The 19,067-nt window shown below is 46.3% G+C and overlaps 1 protein-coding gene across 3 annotated transcripts in view; it reads left to right on the top strand.

The window, feature by feature from the left end:
* Positions 1-19,067, top strand: part of SEPTIN6 (septin 6) — a gene marked incomplete at both ends in the record, with an annotated part of 59,246 nt that overhangs the window by 14,502 nt on the left and 25,677 nt on the right. For all 3 annotated transcript variants that reach the window (XM_084259251.1, XM_084259250.1, XM_084259252.1), the window contains 2 exons: positions 7,961-8,156; positions 17,320-17,506. In XM_084259251.1, coding sequence (XP_084115377.1) covers positions 7,961-8,156; positions 17,320-17,506 — 383 coding nt within the window. The remainder of the gene's footprint in view (positions 1-7,960; positions 8,157-17,319; positions 17,507-19,067) is intronic.

Below are 19,067 nucleotides of genomic sequence, written 5' to 3'. Positions count from 1 at the left end.
GCTGGTTCAGCCATTGCTGTCAAGTTCGTTCTGATGGTCGAAGACAGGAGCCAGGGAAGACTTGGGAGGGAGCTGATGGCTGCGGAAGGTTGTCAGTCCACCAGCTACAGGCAACGGGTAGGGTCTGTCTGCTTCCTCTGCAGTCCCGCTATGCTTGGTACAGTTTCAGCTCAAGGGCAGGGATCACACAACTGTGTGCAAAGTTCTTTTATTCCCTTTAAGTATCTCTCTGCCTGGACCTTTAGTCTGAAGTGTGGGAACCACATCTTAGTCACTTCTAATGTGCTAATCACAGCACAAAGAGAGTTCACTCCTGTTGAAATGAATGTGAAATAAGTGAATGCATTTGCCCCACAGAAACCACTCATTAGACTACTCAGATACTTTCCCATATTAGCAATTTGGGGCCTTACGAGGCCTCTGAGAAGTGAAGGGAGCCTTTGTACCCTCATGGGACAGATGGAGATCCAGACATTTAGGGAGAGCAAGACATTTACCTGAGGCAACACAGAGTAAGTGGCAGAGCCCTGGCAAGAGCCTAGGTCTGGCTGACCTCTTGTTCCTCCCACTGCTTCTCTGACCGCTGCCAACACCATCTCTTGAGAGCACAAAAGCACTTTGGAAACTGCCAAATACCAATCAAACAAATATGAGGGACAACAGTTCCTTGACATTCTTTTAAGAGTCTCTTAGACCTTGGAAGTCCCAAATGTGCCAACACGATCTCAGCATATAATTTCCACCATACAGTGCAGTAACGCATACCCGAATATTTTCAGTGACCTCCTTCCAAATCTTAATGATTGTATAAATACCCTAATGAAGCTAGTTTTCACACTGGGCTGGTACACTCAAACACTTTCGCTAATCACCTTTTCTTATTTTCTGTTAGAGCACACGGGGGAACTCATTCATGTTGGGGATCTGAACCACAATGGAACTGGATATTTTACTTTTTAATGTAGTCTAAAGATCTGTTTTTTAACGAAGGTCACTCATTTCCTGGGTCTCTTTACTTTTCCTTCTCCTCTATTCCCAGCACTCTTTTCTAGACCGTTATCTAAGAGAGATAATCTAAGAGCCAGAGAATAATAACTACATACTCAAGGACGAATAGAGAACAGCAAAACCACTTGTAAATACTGATGACGGGCAGTCAGCTAGGGTCTCTCCCTGAGCCGTGCGACTCAGTCCCATCTGACCGGCTTTGGGACGGAAGGAGATGAAGGTACATGCCTTGTCGAATGGCTCACCTTAGGTCTCAGAGTGCAGATATAAGCTGTGACTTCTTCAAATGCCAAAAGTCTGTTCATGATTGTGATTAGCTGCTAATTGGAGAGGGACACAGCTAAGTAGAAGTCATGGTGATTGACGTCAAGGTCAAATGCTATCACACCCATTATTAGTGCTGCTGACTCTCTATTTAACCAACAGGAGCTCCTTTGGCTGATGGCCAACTTATTTCACATAATATGTGATTACTGAAAATTTTCCACATCAACATACTGGCTTCCTTTGGTATTCTCCCCAGAGCTCCGTATGACCTGTAGTGAGGTTGAGGAGATGAGACATGAACAAACAGACCCATTCTAAGGAACCTTGCAACCAAGTGCAATTGAGTGGGCTGGTAAAGCTTCAGGAGAGAAGCCATGTAAATCAGAATGGCCCTTTGAGTGCGGAAGCATAGAGTAAGTGGACATGTGGATCATAGGCTCCCCTGAGTCCCAGAAGAAGAGACAGCCAAGTTCAAGGCAAAGTGAGTGGGAGAAATAATAAACCACTGTCCTCGAGTTCCCACCCAGGCATTGTACCATTACAGCTGCTTCAGTGTGCCCCTGCTGGGATGGAATTTCTCAATTGCCTGGGCCAGACTTTCCAAGAGGGGTGAGGTAGCAAGGAGACCCCTTACCCCCAGTGAGTCATCCCCTCTCTTTCTTTCTCTACTTGTCAAGCTTCAGGAAATGGCGGCCCTGAAAACTCCCTTCTCAGCCCTGCAGGGGCAACTATGGGATGCACCAGCCTGGATTGGGTTAATTACGTCCTCCATCCCCAGTCGAAAAAAGCCTCTAACTTATCCGCTTTGTTCTCTGGCTGATGCTCATACCCTGTCATTGCCCAGGGAACCCTCAATTTGGGCCAAGGTCAAGAGGCTTAGAGTGACTCAAAGGTTGCAATTTCAGCCCAGCCGTGGGGCAGGGTCTGTCACTGAGGGTTCATAGGAGGCTGCCACAAGTGGTCTTTTCTCCCCAGGACTTCCAGTCATCATACGTCATGCCTCCTGCCTGTGCGTAACTCAGCTCTCCTTTTTTTTTTTTTTTTTTGCTCTCCCCCTCAGCTTTCCTCCATTAATGACTGTTGTGAGATAATGATTCTATGTAGGCATAGAAGATGTTCCCCCAAAGGATTTTTGTTTGTTTTCTGATCAGGCATTTTAAGTGTAAAATTATGGTAGCACTAGCTTTGATTATTCACAGAGTCCTAAGATATTTTTATCACAGTATTTTTTTTAAGATTTATTTATTTATATAGGGACTGGGGTACAGGCCAGATGCACGGAAGGGTGAGAGGATTCACCAGAGACAGAGTGGGGAACTGAACAGGCAGATGGACAAAATAAACTGCTGAGGGGAGCAGTGGGTGAGACAGGAGAGCTTCACAGTGCAGACAGCTTCACAGTGCAGTGCTCAACCACCTGCACCACCAGGGAGGCCCCACAGTATTTTTTTCATCCAGATGCTGGGCTGCTGATCATAGATACTAGCCCAGCAGAGTAAGTACCTCGCTCGTGTGTGCCTGTTGGGACTGAGAGAATTTTTATGAACCTAGAGCTCACTTCGTATGTAAGGGTGATAAATGGCACCTATAGTTACTCTTTTTAGAAGACCAGGCACACAGTTGAGACCATGTTATGATTCCTCGCCAGCAGATTCTCTCAGGTTGACAATAGTAATTGGAGTGAGGTTCCCCTCCCCCCATAAAAACATCCCCTAGTCCCTTAGGTTGGCAATCGCCAGGATCCCATGATTCTTGATACAGTGCAGGAGGCTTCATAGGAACCTCCCAAGCTGGCAGGACAAATATTCAGGAGCCCATTGCTTTGGACAGCTGGGAAAGCACCCCAAAGAGACTGAGCCCTCCAAATGTGCCAGCAACAGTCATGCCTATGAGGAGCACAAAGGGTCATAATGATAATATTTACTTTGAAGCTGCTCAAGATTCCAGGCTCAATTGGGCTTTGTTGAACTTGGAAAACACACACACAAGAGAATTCGGATTGAGGCTCACTCCAGGGGGATGGGAAGGGCAGCTAGCCCTCTATCAAGGTCAGGGATCAGTTGTACCTGTTCACCTGTTTAAGCCAGGCTGCCTGTTGTGCTGGCCAGGGTTGAAAGAATCCACTCTCAGGAAGAAAACTGGTTATAACGTTTACCAGCTCAGGGTGTTGTGACTCCCACCATAGCTGATTTTAAGCCACCAATATGACGTCACCGTCCGTAGTCTTGGGAAGAGTTACAGGAAACAGGGAAAGCTGGCTCCACTCTCCTGTTGGCCAGTTTGCTTGCCAGGACTCTGCAAGTTCAAAGAGAAGAGGGCAAGGTCCCAGAGCCAGGCTTGACCTCGTCATCCCTGTCTGTAGGCTCTCCTGGCCAGCTGGAGTCCCTGGAGAGCTCAGTTCTGCTGAACTCAGGGCTGTTTCCCTCAGTTTATTCCAACATTCAGAGTGAGAAGGGACTTAGGCTCCAAGTGAGTGTGAGCTCCAGGCGTACAGGGGTCATGGCTGTCTTGTTCCTGGCTCTGTAATTCATGCTCGGCTCCTAGCACTGTGCCTGGCTCCTATTAGTAGAGACTTTCTAAATATTTGTTGACTGACCAAATGAATCAGCATATCATGCCTGAAGCCCGTTGGCTATAAGCTTGGCCTCCAGGGCCAGACTGTGCATTCAAATGCTGGCTTGGCCACTTACTACTTTGTGACCCCGGAGAGGTACTTCATTCATATTTTACAGATGAGGAAGGCAGGAACAGTGAGATCGAGGACCTGGGATAAATTCACACAGCCAGAAAGTGGCTTGGTTTTCCCATCTGTAAGCTGAGGACAAGTGATAACATCTCCCTCATAGGCTTGTTGTGGGGAAGAGGTGAGGAAATAGACGTCGGGTACTTAGAGCCGTGGGGGTCTGCCACTTAGCAAGGGCTCCATGAGTGATGGCTGTTTTTATTTTTTTAAAAGATTTATATATTTATGCATATAAGAACTAGAGTGTAAGCCAGAGATGTTGGGGGGGTGGTGGTGAGAGGATTCACCAGAGAGAGTGGGGAGCAGAACAGGCAGATTGACTGAAATACACTGCTGAGGGGAGCAGCAGGCGAGTCAGGAGAGGTCTGCTGCACCGTGTGGGTAGCTCCCTGGCCGGCCGGGGATCGAACTCTGTGCTGCAGGGGCTAGCGATAGCTTGATCGCACTGTCTTTAACCCCTGCGCCACCACGGAGGCCCATGATGGCTATTTTTATAACTCCAACCTGCTCATTTTATGGGAAAGGGAATTTGGGGCCCACAGAGGGGAAAGGGCTCAAACCGAGGCTGCGTAGTCATGTGGTGATACCCTGGCTGGGGCTCTGCACTTCATGACTTGTGAGGACTTTTAATTTAAGTGCTAAGGGAATGCAAATCTTAATAACAAACAAAGAGCTTGCATTTTCTTTTGCTTGATGCTTTTCTTTATGACCGTGATTTTTAACTCAGCGTAGAGAGGTCAGCATCAACCTATCCCAGGGAGTACAGTTTGAAAAAACATCTTTTCACAATACATGTTTTCAGTTAAAATTCTATTTTTTAAAAAAACCTGGTTCTTCCCGAATACTATCTACATGAAGCAAAGTGAGATGAAATTCTCTCACCGGCGGAGATGACTTAAAAAGGGTTAAGAAACCCTGCTGTCCACCACCAGAAGAAGGCAGGAGGAGAGAGAAATTGACCCCTGGGGACACCTCAGCTTTCCTGCTGGAATCTGATTGCCAGACCCCACCTTCCTGCAGGGATGTGGAATCTGCTGAGCCCATTCGAGTTAGCCCCACCCCTACTCAGTACTGGTGCTAGGGCAGTGTGGGAGGGGACAGCGTTCTAGGCACAGGCTGGGTCTGTGCCAGCCATTGAGAAAGCCTGGGCGCCACACCGATGGAAATGTGGGATGGGCCCCGCCATAGCCATGGGATGTGGCTCCATCTCCTGCTCTCCTCTCTTGTTGCATTTGTCATGATTCCCTGGACACCTGCCGGTTCTTTTCTTCCAGACATTCATCACTGGGCATCTAATTTCCACAACCCTTTGTGCTGGCAGGGCTCCGGGTGGTCATTTTCCATGCTGCTCCTCCCTGCTGCCTTGCCCAGCCCTGCCCTGCCCTGCCCAGCAGGCCAGGACCTCCCGTACTCCAGCTGTGCATACTGGGGTGGCTCACTCTGTAGGACTGCTCCTGAGGCCCATGTGCCCCTCCTCAGGAAGATGTCCCAGATGGGTGTTCCCCAAGAGTCCTTAGATCAAGGAGCCAGCTCAGTGTCGGTGGGACAGGGCCCAGCGCTCTCTGGTAGCTTTGGGCCATTCCACAAGCAGCTCCTGGAACACAAGAGGGAGTGGAGGTGGGGGTGTCCACGGAAAACTCATTAGACACTTCCAGAGATGACTGAAAAGTAACGCCAGTGCCAGGAGGGAAGGCCAAATGGGGGAAGGAGCGGTCCTTGGTCTCCCGCCTCAGGGGAGCTGGTCCCATCGGCACCCCTCCCTTGGGCACAATGGCGGGGCTGATACATTCCATGGCTTGGCCAAGTTTACCACCTCCCATGGCAAAGGCCCCACCTCACCAAATTTTCTTGGGACCTAAATGCTTCCTATTCCTTTGTGGAGGGAAAAGGAGACCTCCTCTGGGAGGATCCGTGTTGCTAATGGGTATAGCAGACCCTGGCTGGAAACATGATCTGTGCGAGGATCCTTTTTTCTGCACCCTGGCAATCAACCACATCCGTCAGGCCCAGCTACGAAATTGGGCTGGGAGGCCGGGTAGCCAGGTCGAGTTGAATGTTCTCCTTATTCTCTCTCTCTCTCTCTCTCTCTCTCTCTCTCTCGTGCACGCGCTCACACCCACCCACCCCCCCCCACACACAGAAAGTTCTTATCATAGATAGATATTTCACAAAACACCTCCCTGTCATAGCTCATTATTTTGGATCAAAGAGGCATGGAAGATGCAAAGCTATACCCCCCACCCAGAGGGTGGGACGGGACAGACCCTTTGCAGTTTTATGTGTGTGTATCCCTGATTCCTGGACTGCTTTGCAGATACGTGCTGCTGGGGGTGGGGGGTGGTTGGCAGGTCAAGATTGGCCCAGACCTCCCCGGCGGCGCAGCGGTTGAGCGCTGGGTTGCGAAGCTGCCTGCAGCCTCCGCGGCGCAGGTTCGATCCCCGGCTGCTCCCCGGCCACCAGAGGAGGGTCCCACATGGCACGCAGACCTCTCCTGCCGCCCGCTGCTCCCCTCAGCAGTGTACTTCAGTCCTTCTGCCTGCTCTGCTCCCTGCTCTGGCTCTGGTGAATTCTCTCACCTTCCCACGCTTCTGACTGTACCCAGCGCATGTATAAAGAAAACAAACAAACAAATAAATAAATAAAAACATGCCTCTATAAAAAAAAAAAAAGATTGGGCCAGAGCAAACCCACTTCCCACGGTGAAGACAGGTCAATGCCCACATCTCAGAGGTTGGGAAGGGGGAGGGGAAGTGAAAGGTGATGTGGCAGAATAGCAGGTAGTCTATGCACAGGTTTCTCTGCTGTCCCGAAGTAGACTATTCTTATTTGACAGGATTTGGTAGGTTATTTTGGGGTTTGGAACACTCAAAAATTTTCCATATAAATTAATGGTAGAGTTCCCAGACCCAACAAATAGCCTACCAAATCCTGCCAAACACACGCCAACTTTCGGGTGACAGGGGAAATTGTATACAAAGAGCAGTCCAAGGTCATTAACAACTGAGTCTTTTGTTACGGGAATTCCTGAATTGCTTTGGGTGGATACAGGCTAGATCCATGGAGACTTAAGAGGCTGTAATGCCCAGTCCAGCTCGTGGTCTCATGTCAGTTTCCTGCCTGACTCTTGCTACCAGTTCCCCTTCAGTGTCTTCATTCCCCAAAGACTCCTTGGCTCCTGGCTGTGGCTTGATATTCCTTGGGTCTCTCAGGAAAAACCTTCAAAAACTTTCTGTAGTCCCCCCCAACCCTCCCCCCGCTCGTTTCCCTGGTGTGAAAATCAAGACTTTTGAAATTCCAGTGGTTTAATTTATCAATATTCTGTAGCCTGTTAGTTAAACAAATGACTGGTTTGTTTGAAATTTAAAGAGAAAAATAATTTGTGGCCTGCTAAACCTCCCACCCACCACCTTAGCTACAAATGAACTCACTGAAAGCTCCACTGGGCTAGGAAGAGAAGTCTCCAACTGGGATACACATCCAGGCATCCAAGGAAACTTGTAGAAAACACAGAAAAGCATTAAAAAAAAAGAAGTGAAAACCACACTTCATCCCTACTGCCCAGAGAAAACTGTTGGTAAGAGTACGCTGTATTTCCCTGCAGGCTTTTTCTAGATACAACTCTACCTCTCCACCACTGCCCATAACGTGGATTCTTCTTCCGACTCTAAAAGCCGTACATAGGCAGTTTTCAAATAACTCAAACAATATGAAGGTTAAAGTAAAATGACTCCAGTCCCACAACCCAGAGGTGGCTACTGCTGATACTTTTGTGTGGCTTTTTTCCATCTTCCTCACATAACTCAGATTGTACAGTCTATAGAGATCTAGCTGGTGTTTTATTAGTACATTTTCTCATGTCAGTGAAATGCACCTGAGCCATGATGTGTAATGGTGACATAGTGATTGTGTGAATGGAACATAATCTGTGCGTTTGCTTTTTAGGAGAAACAGGTTTGGGCAAGTCCACCCTTATGGATACCCTATTCAACACCAAGTTCGAGGGGGAGCCAGCCACTCACACACAACCAGGTGTCCAGCTCCGGTCCAATACCTATGACCTTCAAGAGAGCAACGTGGGGCTAAAGCTCACAATTGTTAGCACGGTGGGCTTTGGGGACCAGATCAACAAGGAGGACAGGTAAGGAGGGCAGTTGGTGGGGGGCTATGGGGAGGAGCTCAGCATGGGAGTCCAGCTTGGACCCCCTCTCAGAACTGGGTGGGCAGGCAGCAGACACCTCACAAACACCGCCTCCACCTAGGGTCCCTGTCTATAGCAACTGTTCTACTCCACATGCATTGCCAAAGAAGGGTGTCTTTCCAGTCTACATGGGTGAGGTGTCCATACCATTGGCAGACATTTATTGAGGTCTTACTTTGTGCCAGGCACTGCAGGTCTCTGATAATCTAATAGGGAACAACTTGGTCTCTGCCCTTGAGATGCTTACAGGAAAGACTGGTGTTAAAAAAATCGGTTCTATCGGGCCTAATATGCCCTGTAAAGGTAGGATCCAAAGAGATAAAGCACAAGTTACAAAAAGGAGAGGGTAGTCAATTCCACGTGGGACGTCAAGGAAGGCTTCATCTAGGAGGAGCCTCCTGATCCGGCCCTTGAAGGATAAACTGTTTTGCCCAGACAGACAAGGGCAAAGGGATGGACAATCCAGGCAGAGGTAACTGCTTGTACAGCAACAAAGAGATGTGGCATGTTCTAGGGTACCACAGGTCATTCTGTTTGGTTAGACCAGAGGCAGAGGTATTGTGCAGCTAATGAAGCTATAGCTTCAGTGCCCTCACTTGCACAGGCCCTTCCAAGGCCTTATCTCCAATTTTTAGTGATAATGTTGTATTGTCATTCTTGGAGGACCTTTCAAATCATATATGCTTTAGACCCTGCAATACCTAGGTGTGCCCCTGGGTTAGTGAGTGAGCTAGGGGACTAGCAGGGGGAGATGTATGTGAAGAGGTATCCAGGGGCCAGATCATGGATAGGTTTCTAGAATGTGCAGATAGGAAGCCAGCGGAAGATATTAAGAAGCAGATTATTATAGTCTGGTTGGCCTTTGAAGAACATACTTTGGAATAGTACGGGATAGACTGGAGAACAAGAAGACCAACTGGGAGATTGTTAGGCCAGTTAGGTCGAGGCAGTGGTAAAACAGTTACTGAGATAAGGAAGAGGATACAGATATGATCAGTATGGGGCAGGCCGAACCAGTAGGACTTGGTAGAGACTTCGTGTGAGATTGTGAAGGCAAAAGAAGAATCTAGAGTGAGATCTAGATTTCTGGCTTAGGAAAGTGGACAAATGGAGAGGTAATAAGAGAGAACCAGGTTTTAAGAGACTCGGTCTGTTGAATTTGAACTATCTATGGTCTGTCGAGAGATACGATGACCTTTGGCCCCAGGCAAGTGGATATACAAGGTTCAAGGTCAGGAGAACATCTGGACTGGACATATATATTTGGGTCATCAAGGTATAGGTGATATGTTCTCATTTGTAAGATTACCCAGAGATCAGTAGGGCAAGATGAACACTGGGCTAAAGGCAAAAACCTTGGGCTGTTAAGTCAGCAGATGGAAGAAAAGCATCCTGTGAAAAAGCTGAACAGGAATAAACAAAGAGGTAAGAGGAGAGACTGAGGGTGGGGATTGAGAATGGTGTGTGAAGCAGGGGTGGGGCAAGGCTCAGAGATGGGGATGTGATAAGTGCTGCAGTCAAGAAAGGATTGGGGGTCAGGTACCTTCTGTATTTAAACAGAAGTCACATGGTTACACTTGTGCTCAGCTCAGAAAAGGCCATTCATCATCTTGAGCCAAGTGTCTGCTCATTCTTTGAGGATTCTCTTGCTTAAGAAGAGAGGAGCTGTATCTCAGATTCTCCTGTTTCTCCCTTAATGTTACAAGAACCATACTCATTTCCTTATAAATATATTTAACGTCTTAGTAATTGAACTGAATTTTGTTTTCACTTGGAATTCTAGGACACCTCTTTCGGTTCAGAATGAATTAGACCCTGGGCACGGGGATATTTGGGCCACCATATGCGTGCTTAATCTCAGCTGTGTGTAGCTCAGGAGCTCATCAGTTATAATCTCACACTTCTTTCAGGTACATACATTCAATACTCAACACTGGAAAATGCCTTGGTAATGATGGTTTGGGAAGACTGAAGTGGTATGGCCTCTTAAAAAGCTAATCTACTTCCATTATATATATATATATATTTTTTAAAGATTTATTTATTTATTTATACAAGCACTGGGTATAGTCAGAAGCGCGGGAGGGTGAGAGAATTCACCAGAGCCAGAGCGGGAAGCAGAGCAGGCAGAAGGACGGAGGTACACCGCTGAGGGGGAGCAGCGGGCGGCAGGAGAGGTCTGCGCGCCATGTGGGACCCTCCTTTGGTGGCCGGGGAGCAGCCGGGGATCGAACCGGCGCTGCAGAGGCTGCGGGCAGCTTCGCAACCCAGCGCTCAACCGCTGCGCCACTGGGGAGGCCCCTACTTCCATTATATTTTTAATAACCGTATTGTTTTTTCCTGATTATGAATACAATACAGGGCCTCCCCGGTGGCGCAGCGGTTGAGCGCTGGGTTGCGAAGCTGCCCGCGGCCTCTGCGGCGCCGGTTCGATCCCCGGCTGCTCCCCGGCCACCAAAGGAGGGTCCCACATGGCGCGCAGACCTCTCCTGCCGCCCGCTGCTCCCCTCAGCAGTGTACTTCGGTCCTTCTGCCTGCTCTGCTCCCCGCTCTGGCTCTGGTGAATTCTCTCACCCTCCCGCACTTCTGACTGTACCCAGTGCATGTGTAAACAGAACAACCAACCAACCAAATAAATAAATAAAAAAATAAAACATGCCTCTATTAAAAAAAAAAAATGAATACAATACACTCTCATACAAAATCAAATAATACAAACTTGATTAAGTAGAAATGAAAAACCTCCTTCAAAGTGGACTGGGGAGCAGGGGTGGAGTAAGCTCCATGGATTTGTACTAAAAAGCAGTGCTTTGGGCATGGCCAGGACGGTGTGGGCATAGATAAGTCAGTGTGGCTGCATTAGAACCGCTTTTCCCAGGGTGAATGGGTAGGCTCCGAAGATCAGTGACTGAGGCTGGATCCTGCAGAAGCCACCATTAAAAAAATTGCAGTAAAAGGAACCCAAGAGGGAGAATGCGAAGGACAGGCTGGAAAAGGCATGCTTAGGAACTTAGATTTTGGATTCAGACAGACCTGGGTTCAAATCCCATCTTGCTATTTAATAGTCCAGGGATCTCGAACAAGACAAAGTCTCTATGCCTCAGCTTTCTTGCCTGTAATGTGGAGCAATGATAACATTAATATCTGCCTTAGAGTGTTACGGTGAGACATGTCATATGTGGCCTATGTGACATATTAAGCATATGCTTAAATAGTGCCTGACACAGAGTAGTAAACAGAAGACATTATCATCATCATGACCTTTATTGTAGAAGGATCAAAGGAGAAGTATAAGTATCACAGAGGATATGGAATAGAATGATAAATGGTGTCCAGGAAGAGAAAAACTGGAAAATATCCATGGAGTTTGGCTACATGAAGGTCATTCATACACTTAAGAATAATAATTCCAAGGGAATTGTGGGTAGAGACTACATTGCCATAATTGCTGAGTGAATGGGAGGTAATAGCAAAAAGAACAATAGACCAGAAAAGTGATTGCAAGATCATATTCATGTTTATATAAGAATTTAGTATATATAACTCAGCAGGGAAAGAATGGACTATTCCAGATATGGTGCTGGGAAAATAGACCATCCATTAGGAAAAAAATAAAATGAGGTCCTCCCACATAAATATCATTCACAAAAATAGATTCCAGTTGGATTAAACACAAATTCTAAAAATATAGGAGAATATTTTTAAATTGGGGTAGAGAAGGCTTTTCTAGTCTTGGCATAAAAATTGAAAAGTCACAGAAGAAAAGACTGACAGATTTAAATTCATAAAAGTAAAAAAACTTGTATGATATGAACAAAAATTTATGAACAAAAGTAAAAGTGAACTGCACATGGGGAGAAATATTTGCAAGCTATATAACAGAATTTTTCTAAAGTATATAAACAGCATGTACAATTCAATGAGAAGTTAAAAGGTAATTGACAGACAGAAGGGGAAATAGAAATAAATGGTCAATCAACATATCAGGATGATGCTCATTCAACATCACTAGTGATTAGTGAAATGCAAAATGAAACAATGAAGTATTTTTATCCATCAGATTTAGAACAGTTAAAGATTAAAGAAATAATATCCACTAATACCATGTAATTTTTTTTATTCCCCCCCCGACCATGTAATTTTTTTAAAGATTTATTTATGTATGCAACAAGAACTGGGGTACAGGCCAGAGGTATGGGGTGTGAAAGGATTCACCAGAGACAGAGTAGGGAACAGAACAGGCAGACTGATGAAATACACTGCAGCGGGCACGACAGGAGAGGCCTGACAGGAGAGGTCTGCCGCACCATGTGGGAATCTCCCTCGCCGGCCGGGAATCGAACTGGCGCTGCAAAGGCTGCAGACAGCTTCACAGCGTGGCTTATTATGTGTGGTACCTAAAGAAATGAAAGAAACAAACAAACTAAATAAAACAAAAAAACCCTTCTAGTTTGTAAAACCGAAATTGTGCTTAGCAGGAGGAAGGGGAAAAAGGGAGGGGGAGGTTGGGTAAAGAGGGGTCAATTCTATGGTGACGGATAGAATTGAACTAGGTGAACGTAGTAGAGTATATACAGATGCTGATTTGTAATGATTATAATGACCATAATAACTGTGATTATAATGATTCACACCTGAAATTTATCTGTTGTAATGCGATGTTACTTCAACAAAAAAAAAAAAATTAAAAAGAAAAGCATTCACAGAGGTAAAATTATTATTTATCTATAATATGATTATTTATAAAAACCAAGTAACTAACTGAAAAACAATTCCAATGAACAATAGTTCAGTGAGGTTAGCCAGTTTCAAAATAAACATGCAGAAAGACTTCATATCAACCAATAATAAGCAATTAGAAAACATAATGGAACAAAAGACCCCACAAAACCCTACATTATCTGTCCCCTGCTGCATCACCTACTTTGTCTCTTATTATTCTTTTTTTTAAATTGAGGGGTTATTCATGTAACATAAAATTAACTCTTTTAAAGTGAACAATTCAGTGGCATTTAATACATTCACAGTGTTGTGCATCCGACACCTCTATTTCCATCACCCCAAAAGGAAACTCATTAAACTCTAATGCCCCATTCCCCTCTTCCCAGATAACCACTATTTTCTATCTTGATGATTCTGATCATTTTAGTATCTCACGTAAGTGGAATGGTGTGATAGTTGTCCTTACGTTTCTGACATCTTGCCCTTACGGTGTTTTCAAGGTTCAGCCATGTGGAGGGGGTGTGTCCAACTTTCCTTCCCTTTAATAGCTGAGTAATACTCTAATGCATGAATATTCTATTTGAATATTTTTAAGGAATTATTTATTTATGCATACAAGAACTGGAGTACAGGCCAGAAGTGCGAGGGGTGAGAGGATTCACCAGAGACAGAGTGGGGAACAGATCAGGCAGACTGGCCGAAGTACACTGCTGAGGGGAGCAGTTAGGAGTTAGGAGAGATCTGCTGAGCCATATGGGTTGCTCCCTGGCCAGCCGGGGATCGAACTCGTGCTTCAAGAGGCTGTGGATTGCTTCAAGGTGCTGTACTTAACCCCTTGTGCCACCAGGGAGGCCCTATTTGAATATTTTTTATGAATATTCTATTTTGGATATTTCTATTCTCTCATTTATCCAGTCATCAGTTGATGGGCATTGGGGTTGGTTCCACCTTATTGGCTGTTGTGGATAGTTTATTATTCTTCCTTCATGCTCTAACTCCCAGCTCCCAGCCCTCTTCCCAGTGCTCAAATCTGTCAAGCTCGTTTCTGCCTGAGGACCATCGCGTTTGTTAGTCCCTCTGCCTGGAAAGCTCTTTTCCCACATCTCTCCAGGGCTTTCACATTGTCATCCTTGCAGCTCACATGTCACATCCTCCAAGAAGCTTCCCTGATCCCTGTATTTAAGGTAGCTGAGCCCTCAGTCCCTTTTTATGCCATTATCCTGTTTTATTGTCTTAGTGGTGCATAGAGCTATCTGAGATGAAGTGGTTGTGCCTTTGACTCTTCTTTTTTTTTTTAAAGATTTATTTATTTATGCATACATGAGCTGGGGTACAGGCCAGAGATGCGGGGGGTGAGAGGATCCACCAGAGACAGAATGGGGAACAGAACAGGCAGACTGACCGAAATACACTTCTGAGGGGAGCAGCGGGCAAGACAGGAGAGGTCTGCTTTGCCATGTGGGTTTCTCCCTGGCTGTGGATTGTATCACAGTGCAGTGCTTAACCCCTTGCGCCACCAGGGAGGCCCTGTGCCTTTGACTCTTTAGCAACCTAGTGAGGCCTATGAGATCATTCTCAGAAGAACATTTTTAAATGCCTAACTTACAACAATTATGTTAAAAATACAGTTAGCAAAATATTTAAAATTGTGATTTAGTAACGCATGTGCTTCTTTATTAATTCCTGAAATAATAATATCTACATGCAGGCCTAATAATATCATAAATTAGAAGCTGTGATGAGTATAAATGTAATTTTGAGATATTTCAAGAACTGTAATTGGGAACAAAAATATAAGTGATTATTTGTTGGTTATGAAATCATAGCTACTGCTAAAATTACTGTAGATGGTTACTTTTGTTTTTACCTGTTCGGTACTCTAAACTTCTGTTTAGTGGGGAAAAAAATGTTTTTTTTTTTTTAATCCTATTCAAGTTCAAGGACCCCAGGTTAAAACCTCTGCCCTGAAAAGCAAAGGATAAATAGTAGTGATGAGGAGGGGCCGGGTGTGTTAGAGCTGGGTCTTGTGGGCGAAGGAAGAGATGATAGTAAGCCAGGCAACAATGAAGAAAGCTGCCCTCTTCACCCCCTTATGGAACTTGACTGTGGGACATGTAGAAATTTCCAGTTGAGAAAGATACGTGGGAAGCAGCATCTTTGAAAAGCAGTCAGGTATCACTTAGAGAAAGGATGTATTTTTTTGTGAGGAGTTTCCTTTGAGAGGAAGAGATTTTGTTTACCAGGGACTGGAGTCCAGTGAGGAAAGCAGAGTGGGGAGAGGCCTGGCACCCGTGGGAAGGTGAAACACCGGGTGTGGGGGTGAGAGAGCAGAGTGGTTGGTGGAACCCCTATATAGATTCCAGATATCATACTGGATACAGAAGATAGGAAAGTGGATAAAGCAATAAAGAATCTCACATGTAGGATTAGTCTAAACCCAATCCCGATGCTTGATTAGCTGGTTTTGCTGCTCTGACCATGCATCTCTTCAGAGACCCTAAGGGCCAGAAGCAGCAGCAGAAAGACAGGCCCAGGGGTGGGGTAGGGTTGGGAGGGGGAAGCGAATATTTCAATCTTTTCTTTCCTCCTTTGATTCCTTTTGCAGAGCAAAACAAAAAACAAAAAGTTATGTAATGAGAAAAAAAATGAAGCTGTGACATGATCCTGTCATTCAAATCAGCCAGTCATCCAAAAATTAATCAGCTGAGCTTAAGGGATGCATCCTCCACCGTCATTCCTAATTCTTCAGGAACCTTCTAAAGATCTTTGCAACCCAGAGATTCTTTGATGCTGTTACCCTTTAGAACAGTGTCTGGCTCAGAGGGATCAAAGGAGGAAAGAAAGGACTGTATTTTTAGATTTTTCTCTGGGGCTCCAGAGCTCCCCTGCACCTGATCTCTCCTCTGTGTGTAACTCTCGGGGTCTAGGTTTCTGTGATTCTTTTTTAAAAAGCTATTTTCCCTTCTCTACCAGGGGGATCTTTCAGGATGGCTCAGGTTGGGGGCTGTTACAGGTGGAAGGCGTTGGCTGGGCCCTGCTCCTCTTTGATTGTGTTCTCTTCTGGCAGCGTTAGCTGTATCCTCACTGCCTCTGGTCGGATAACGAACCTCTTCTAGCCTGAAGGGAGGAAAGTCTGGATGGAGAGGCAGTGGACAGACAGGTTGATAACAGAGGCAGGGCTGAAGCTAAGCTGACCTAGTTAGGGCAGAAAGAGGCTGCAGGGGTGGCAGGAGTAGCTGGGAGGGGACAGAGAAGCTCCCACCACTGGAGGAACAGAGGACTAACTATTGTTTAAGGCCTAGCAAGAAGTGAAGTTCACAAAGGGGAGTTTTGCCTGGGGCCTCAGTGAACTTGTGGTAGAGGTGAGGCTGGGGGCAGGGGTGGGAATATCGCACCAAATTTTCCCAGATGCTTAGATTTTAAAATGACAACCTTGGAGGCACTGAGAATTAGAAAAATATCTGGAGTTTAGGGGATCCAAGTGGGGAGCTCCAATAAACACTGAGTGTTCTGACAGGATTTCTCAATAGTGGGTCAAGGAAAGGTCCTGACCTCCACTGAGTACCCAGCTCCCATTCCGGGCAGTGGGTGGGGGCATGGAGACACAGGAATGGAAGTCATGGACCAGCCTGGACCTCAGTCAGCCCATCCACAGATATTGCCAGTGGGGTCCATACAGCATCAGGGCACATGGGAGATAGAAAAGTGGCCTCCACAATCCCTGACCTTTTGAAGAAAGCAGTCTGTTTGCAGGAACATGAATCCTTGTGAAGGAACCGGTAGGCGACTCAATTGCATAAACATTTTTTTCTTGGGTTCCTGGGCCACGGAAGGGATTTCTGACATCATTGCTGAAGGCTGTCTGGAGGAGGTGGCATTCAGTTGAGCCTTGAGTCTGGAAGGACAGGTTTGGGATGTGAATGAGGCACATCTAGGGACTTAAGTTTGTCTCAAGGAGACTAAGGGGGTGGTCAGCCTGATGGGATGGGAGGAATCCCGCTGGATGGGGAAGAGACATGACCAAAGGCATTTTAAGCTTCCTTTTAGAAGTGTTGTTTTTTTTTTAATTTTTTTTATATTTATTTGTGCATACAAGAACTGGGATGTAAGCCAGAGGTGTAGGAGGGTGAGAGGATTCACCAGAGACAGAGTGGGGAACAGAACAGGCAGATGGACTGAAATACACTGCTGAGGGGAGCAGTGGGTGAGACAGGAGAGGTCTGCTGCGGCATGTGGGTCAGCTCCCTGGCCGGGGATTGAACTCATGCCACAGTGGCTGGTGATAGCTTGATAACGCTGAGACTTTAACCCCTCCACCAGCAGGGACACCCTACAAGTGGTTTTTGAAGTGATTCAGCCATCTCCCTTCCCTCCCCTTTAGCTATAAACCCATTGTGGAATTCATCGACGCCCAGTTCGAGGCATACCTGCAGGAGGAGCTGAAGATCCGCAGGGTGCTGCACAGCTACCACGACTCCCGCATCCATGCCTGCTTGTACTTCATCGCCCCCACGGGTCACTCCCTGAAGTCACTGGACCTGGTGACGATGAAGAAGCTGGACAGTAAGGTATGGTGTAGGGGCAGCCCGATGGCTGGTAAGAGGCTGGGCAAGCTGGACTCACTCTTACTATTCCCTTGTGTAAAGCAGGTGGCAGATTCTAGGTAGAGGTTTTGTGGCTTCCTCATCCTTTCCATTTCCTGTCCCTCCATAAAGGTGGTGATGTTGGGCCTCCCCTGGTGGCGCAGTGGTTGAGCACTGGGTTGAGAGGCTGCCCGCAGGCTCTGCAGCGCCAGTTCTATCCCCGGCCACCAGCGAGGGTCCCACAAAAATAAATAAATAAATAAACAGATAGATAAAAAGGTGGTGATATTGCTCCAGCGCCTGCGTCATAGACTTGGTGATCTGTTTCCCCAGCGCTGGGCATGGATTTGCCCTGAGTTGTCTTGCCCTGATCCCTCTTGGGAGTGAGTGTAGAAGCAAGCAAGATGCTTGTCTGGGTTTAAGGGCTCAGGCTTTACAATAGAAAATTGTTTTTGCTTTGTGTGAACATTAGCTGACCTGTACTAGAAGCAAACATGCGAAGTTGACTTTGGAAGTTATTCTTATCAAGAAGAATTTCATAGTAGCAGCGAACATTCCTTGAACTCTCATTATGTGCCATCACTGTGCTAAGTACCTCATGGAGTATTTCACAGGATCCTTGCTACAACCCTAGAACGCAAACCCTATCATTATCTCCCGTTTTACAGGAGAGGAAGCTGAGGCACAGAAAGGTTAAATGTCATAAAAGCAAAGCGACTAGCCGGAGCCTAAAATCAAACCCTGATCTGTGTGCCATGCTGTATTGCCAGCATCCCTGAAAAAGACCTCTGGGCATCAGGCTTGTCCTGCTTGAAGAGAAACTGAAAAATGCAAAGCCCACCACAGATATAAACTAGACAGTGAATCTTCATGTTAAAAGATCATTTGCTTGGGCCTCCCCTGGTGGTGCAGTGGTTGAGCGCTGGGCTGCGTGGCTGCCTGCAGCCTCTACAGCACCGGTTCGTTCCCCGGCCGACGGCAAGGGTCCCACAAAAAAAAAGAAAAAAAAAAAAAGGTCATTTGCTGTATAAAAGTATTGATCACAGATTCTTTAAAAAGCCTAATTACTAGTACATTTTCTCCCTCACCTATTGTATGTGTTTGATGCTGTGATGAATACTCTACATGAGTTATTTTATTTCATCTTTCCAGTAATGGTGGCCCCTATTATATTCCCATTTTAAATATGAGGAAACTGAGGCACAGAGCGCCAAATAGCCTGCTCAGGACCGGACAACTTGTCACGGGCCTGGGTTCTGGACCTCGCTCTCTCTGACTCCAAGAATGCTTTATTTTACAAAAACAAAAAACAAAAAAAACCACCCTAATTTGTGCACAGTTACCTAGTAGCACATGCACTATAAAAACTGAATTTCTGGTATAATCGAAACAGGAGCCTTTTTCATCTTCTGCAGTAAGCTCACTGCCATGCTGGATAGGGCGGCTGCAATGCAGCTGGTGGCCTGGTGGGTGGGCTGGTTAAGTAGCAGCTTTTGGCATATGTTTATAGTGTGCGACGCGGGCGTGGTGAAAAGCAGCGAGGAGA

This window comes from Talpa europaea, assembly GCF_964194135.1.
Source record: "Talpa europaea genome assembly, chromosome: X".
Lineage (NCBI taxonomy): Eukaryota > Metazoa > Chordata > Mammalia > Eulipotyphla > Talpidae > Talpa > Talpa europaea.
This window is presented reverse-complemented; position numbering and strand designations above follow the sequence as displayed.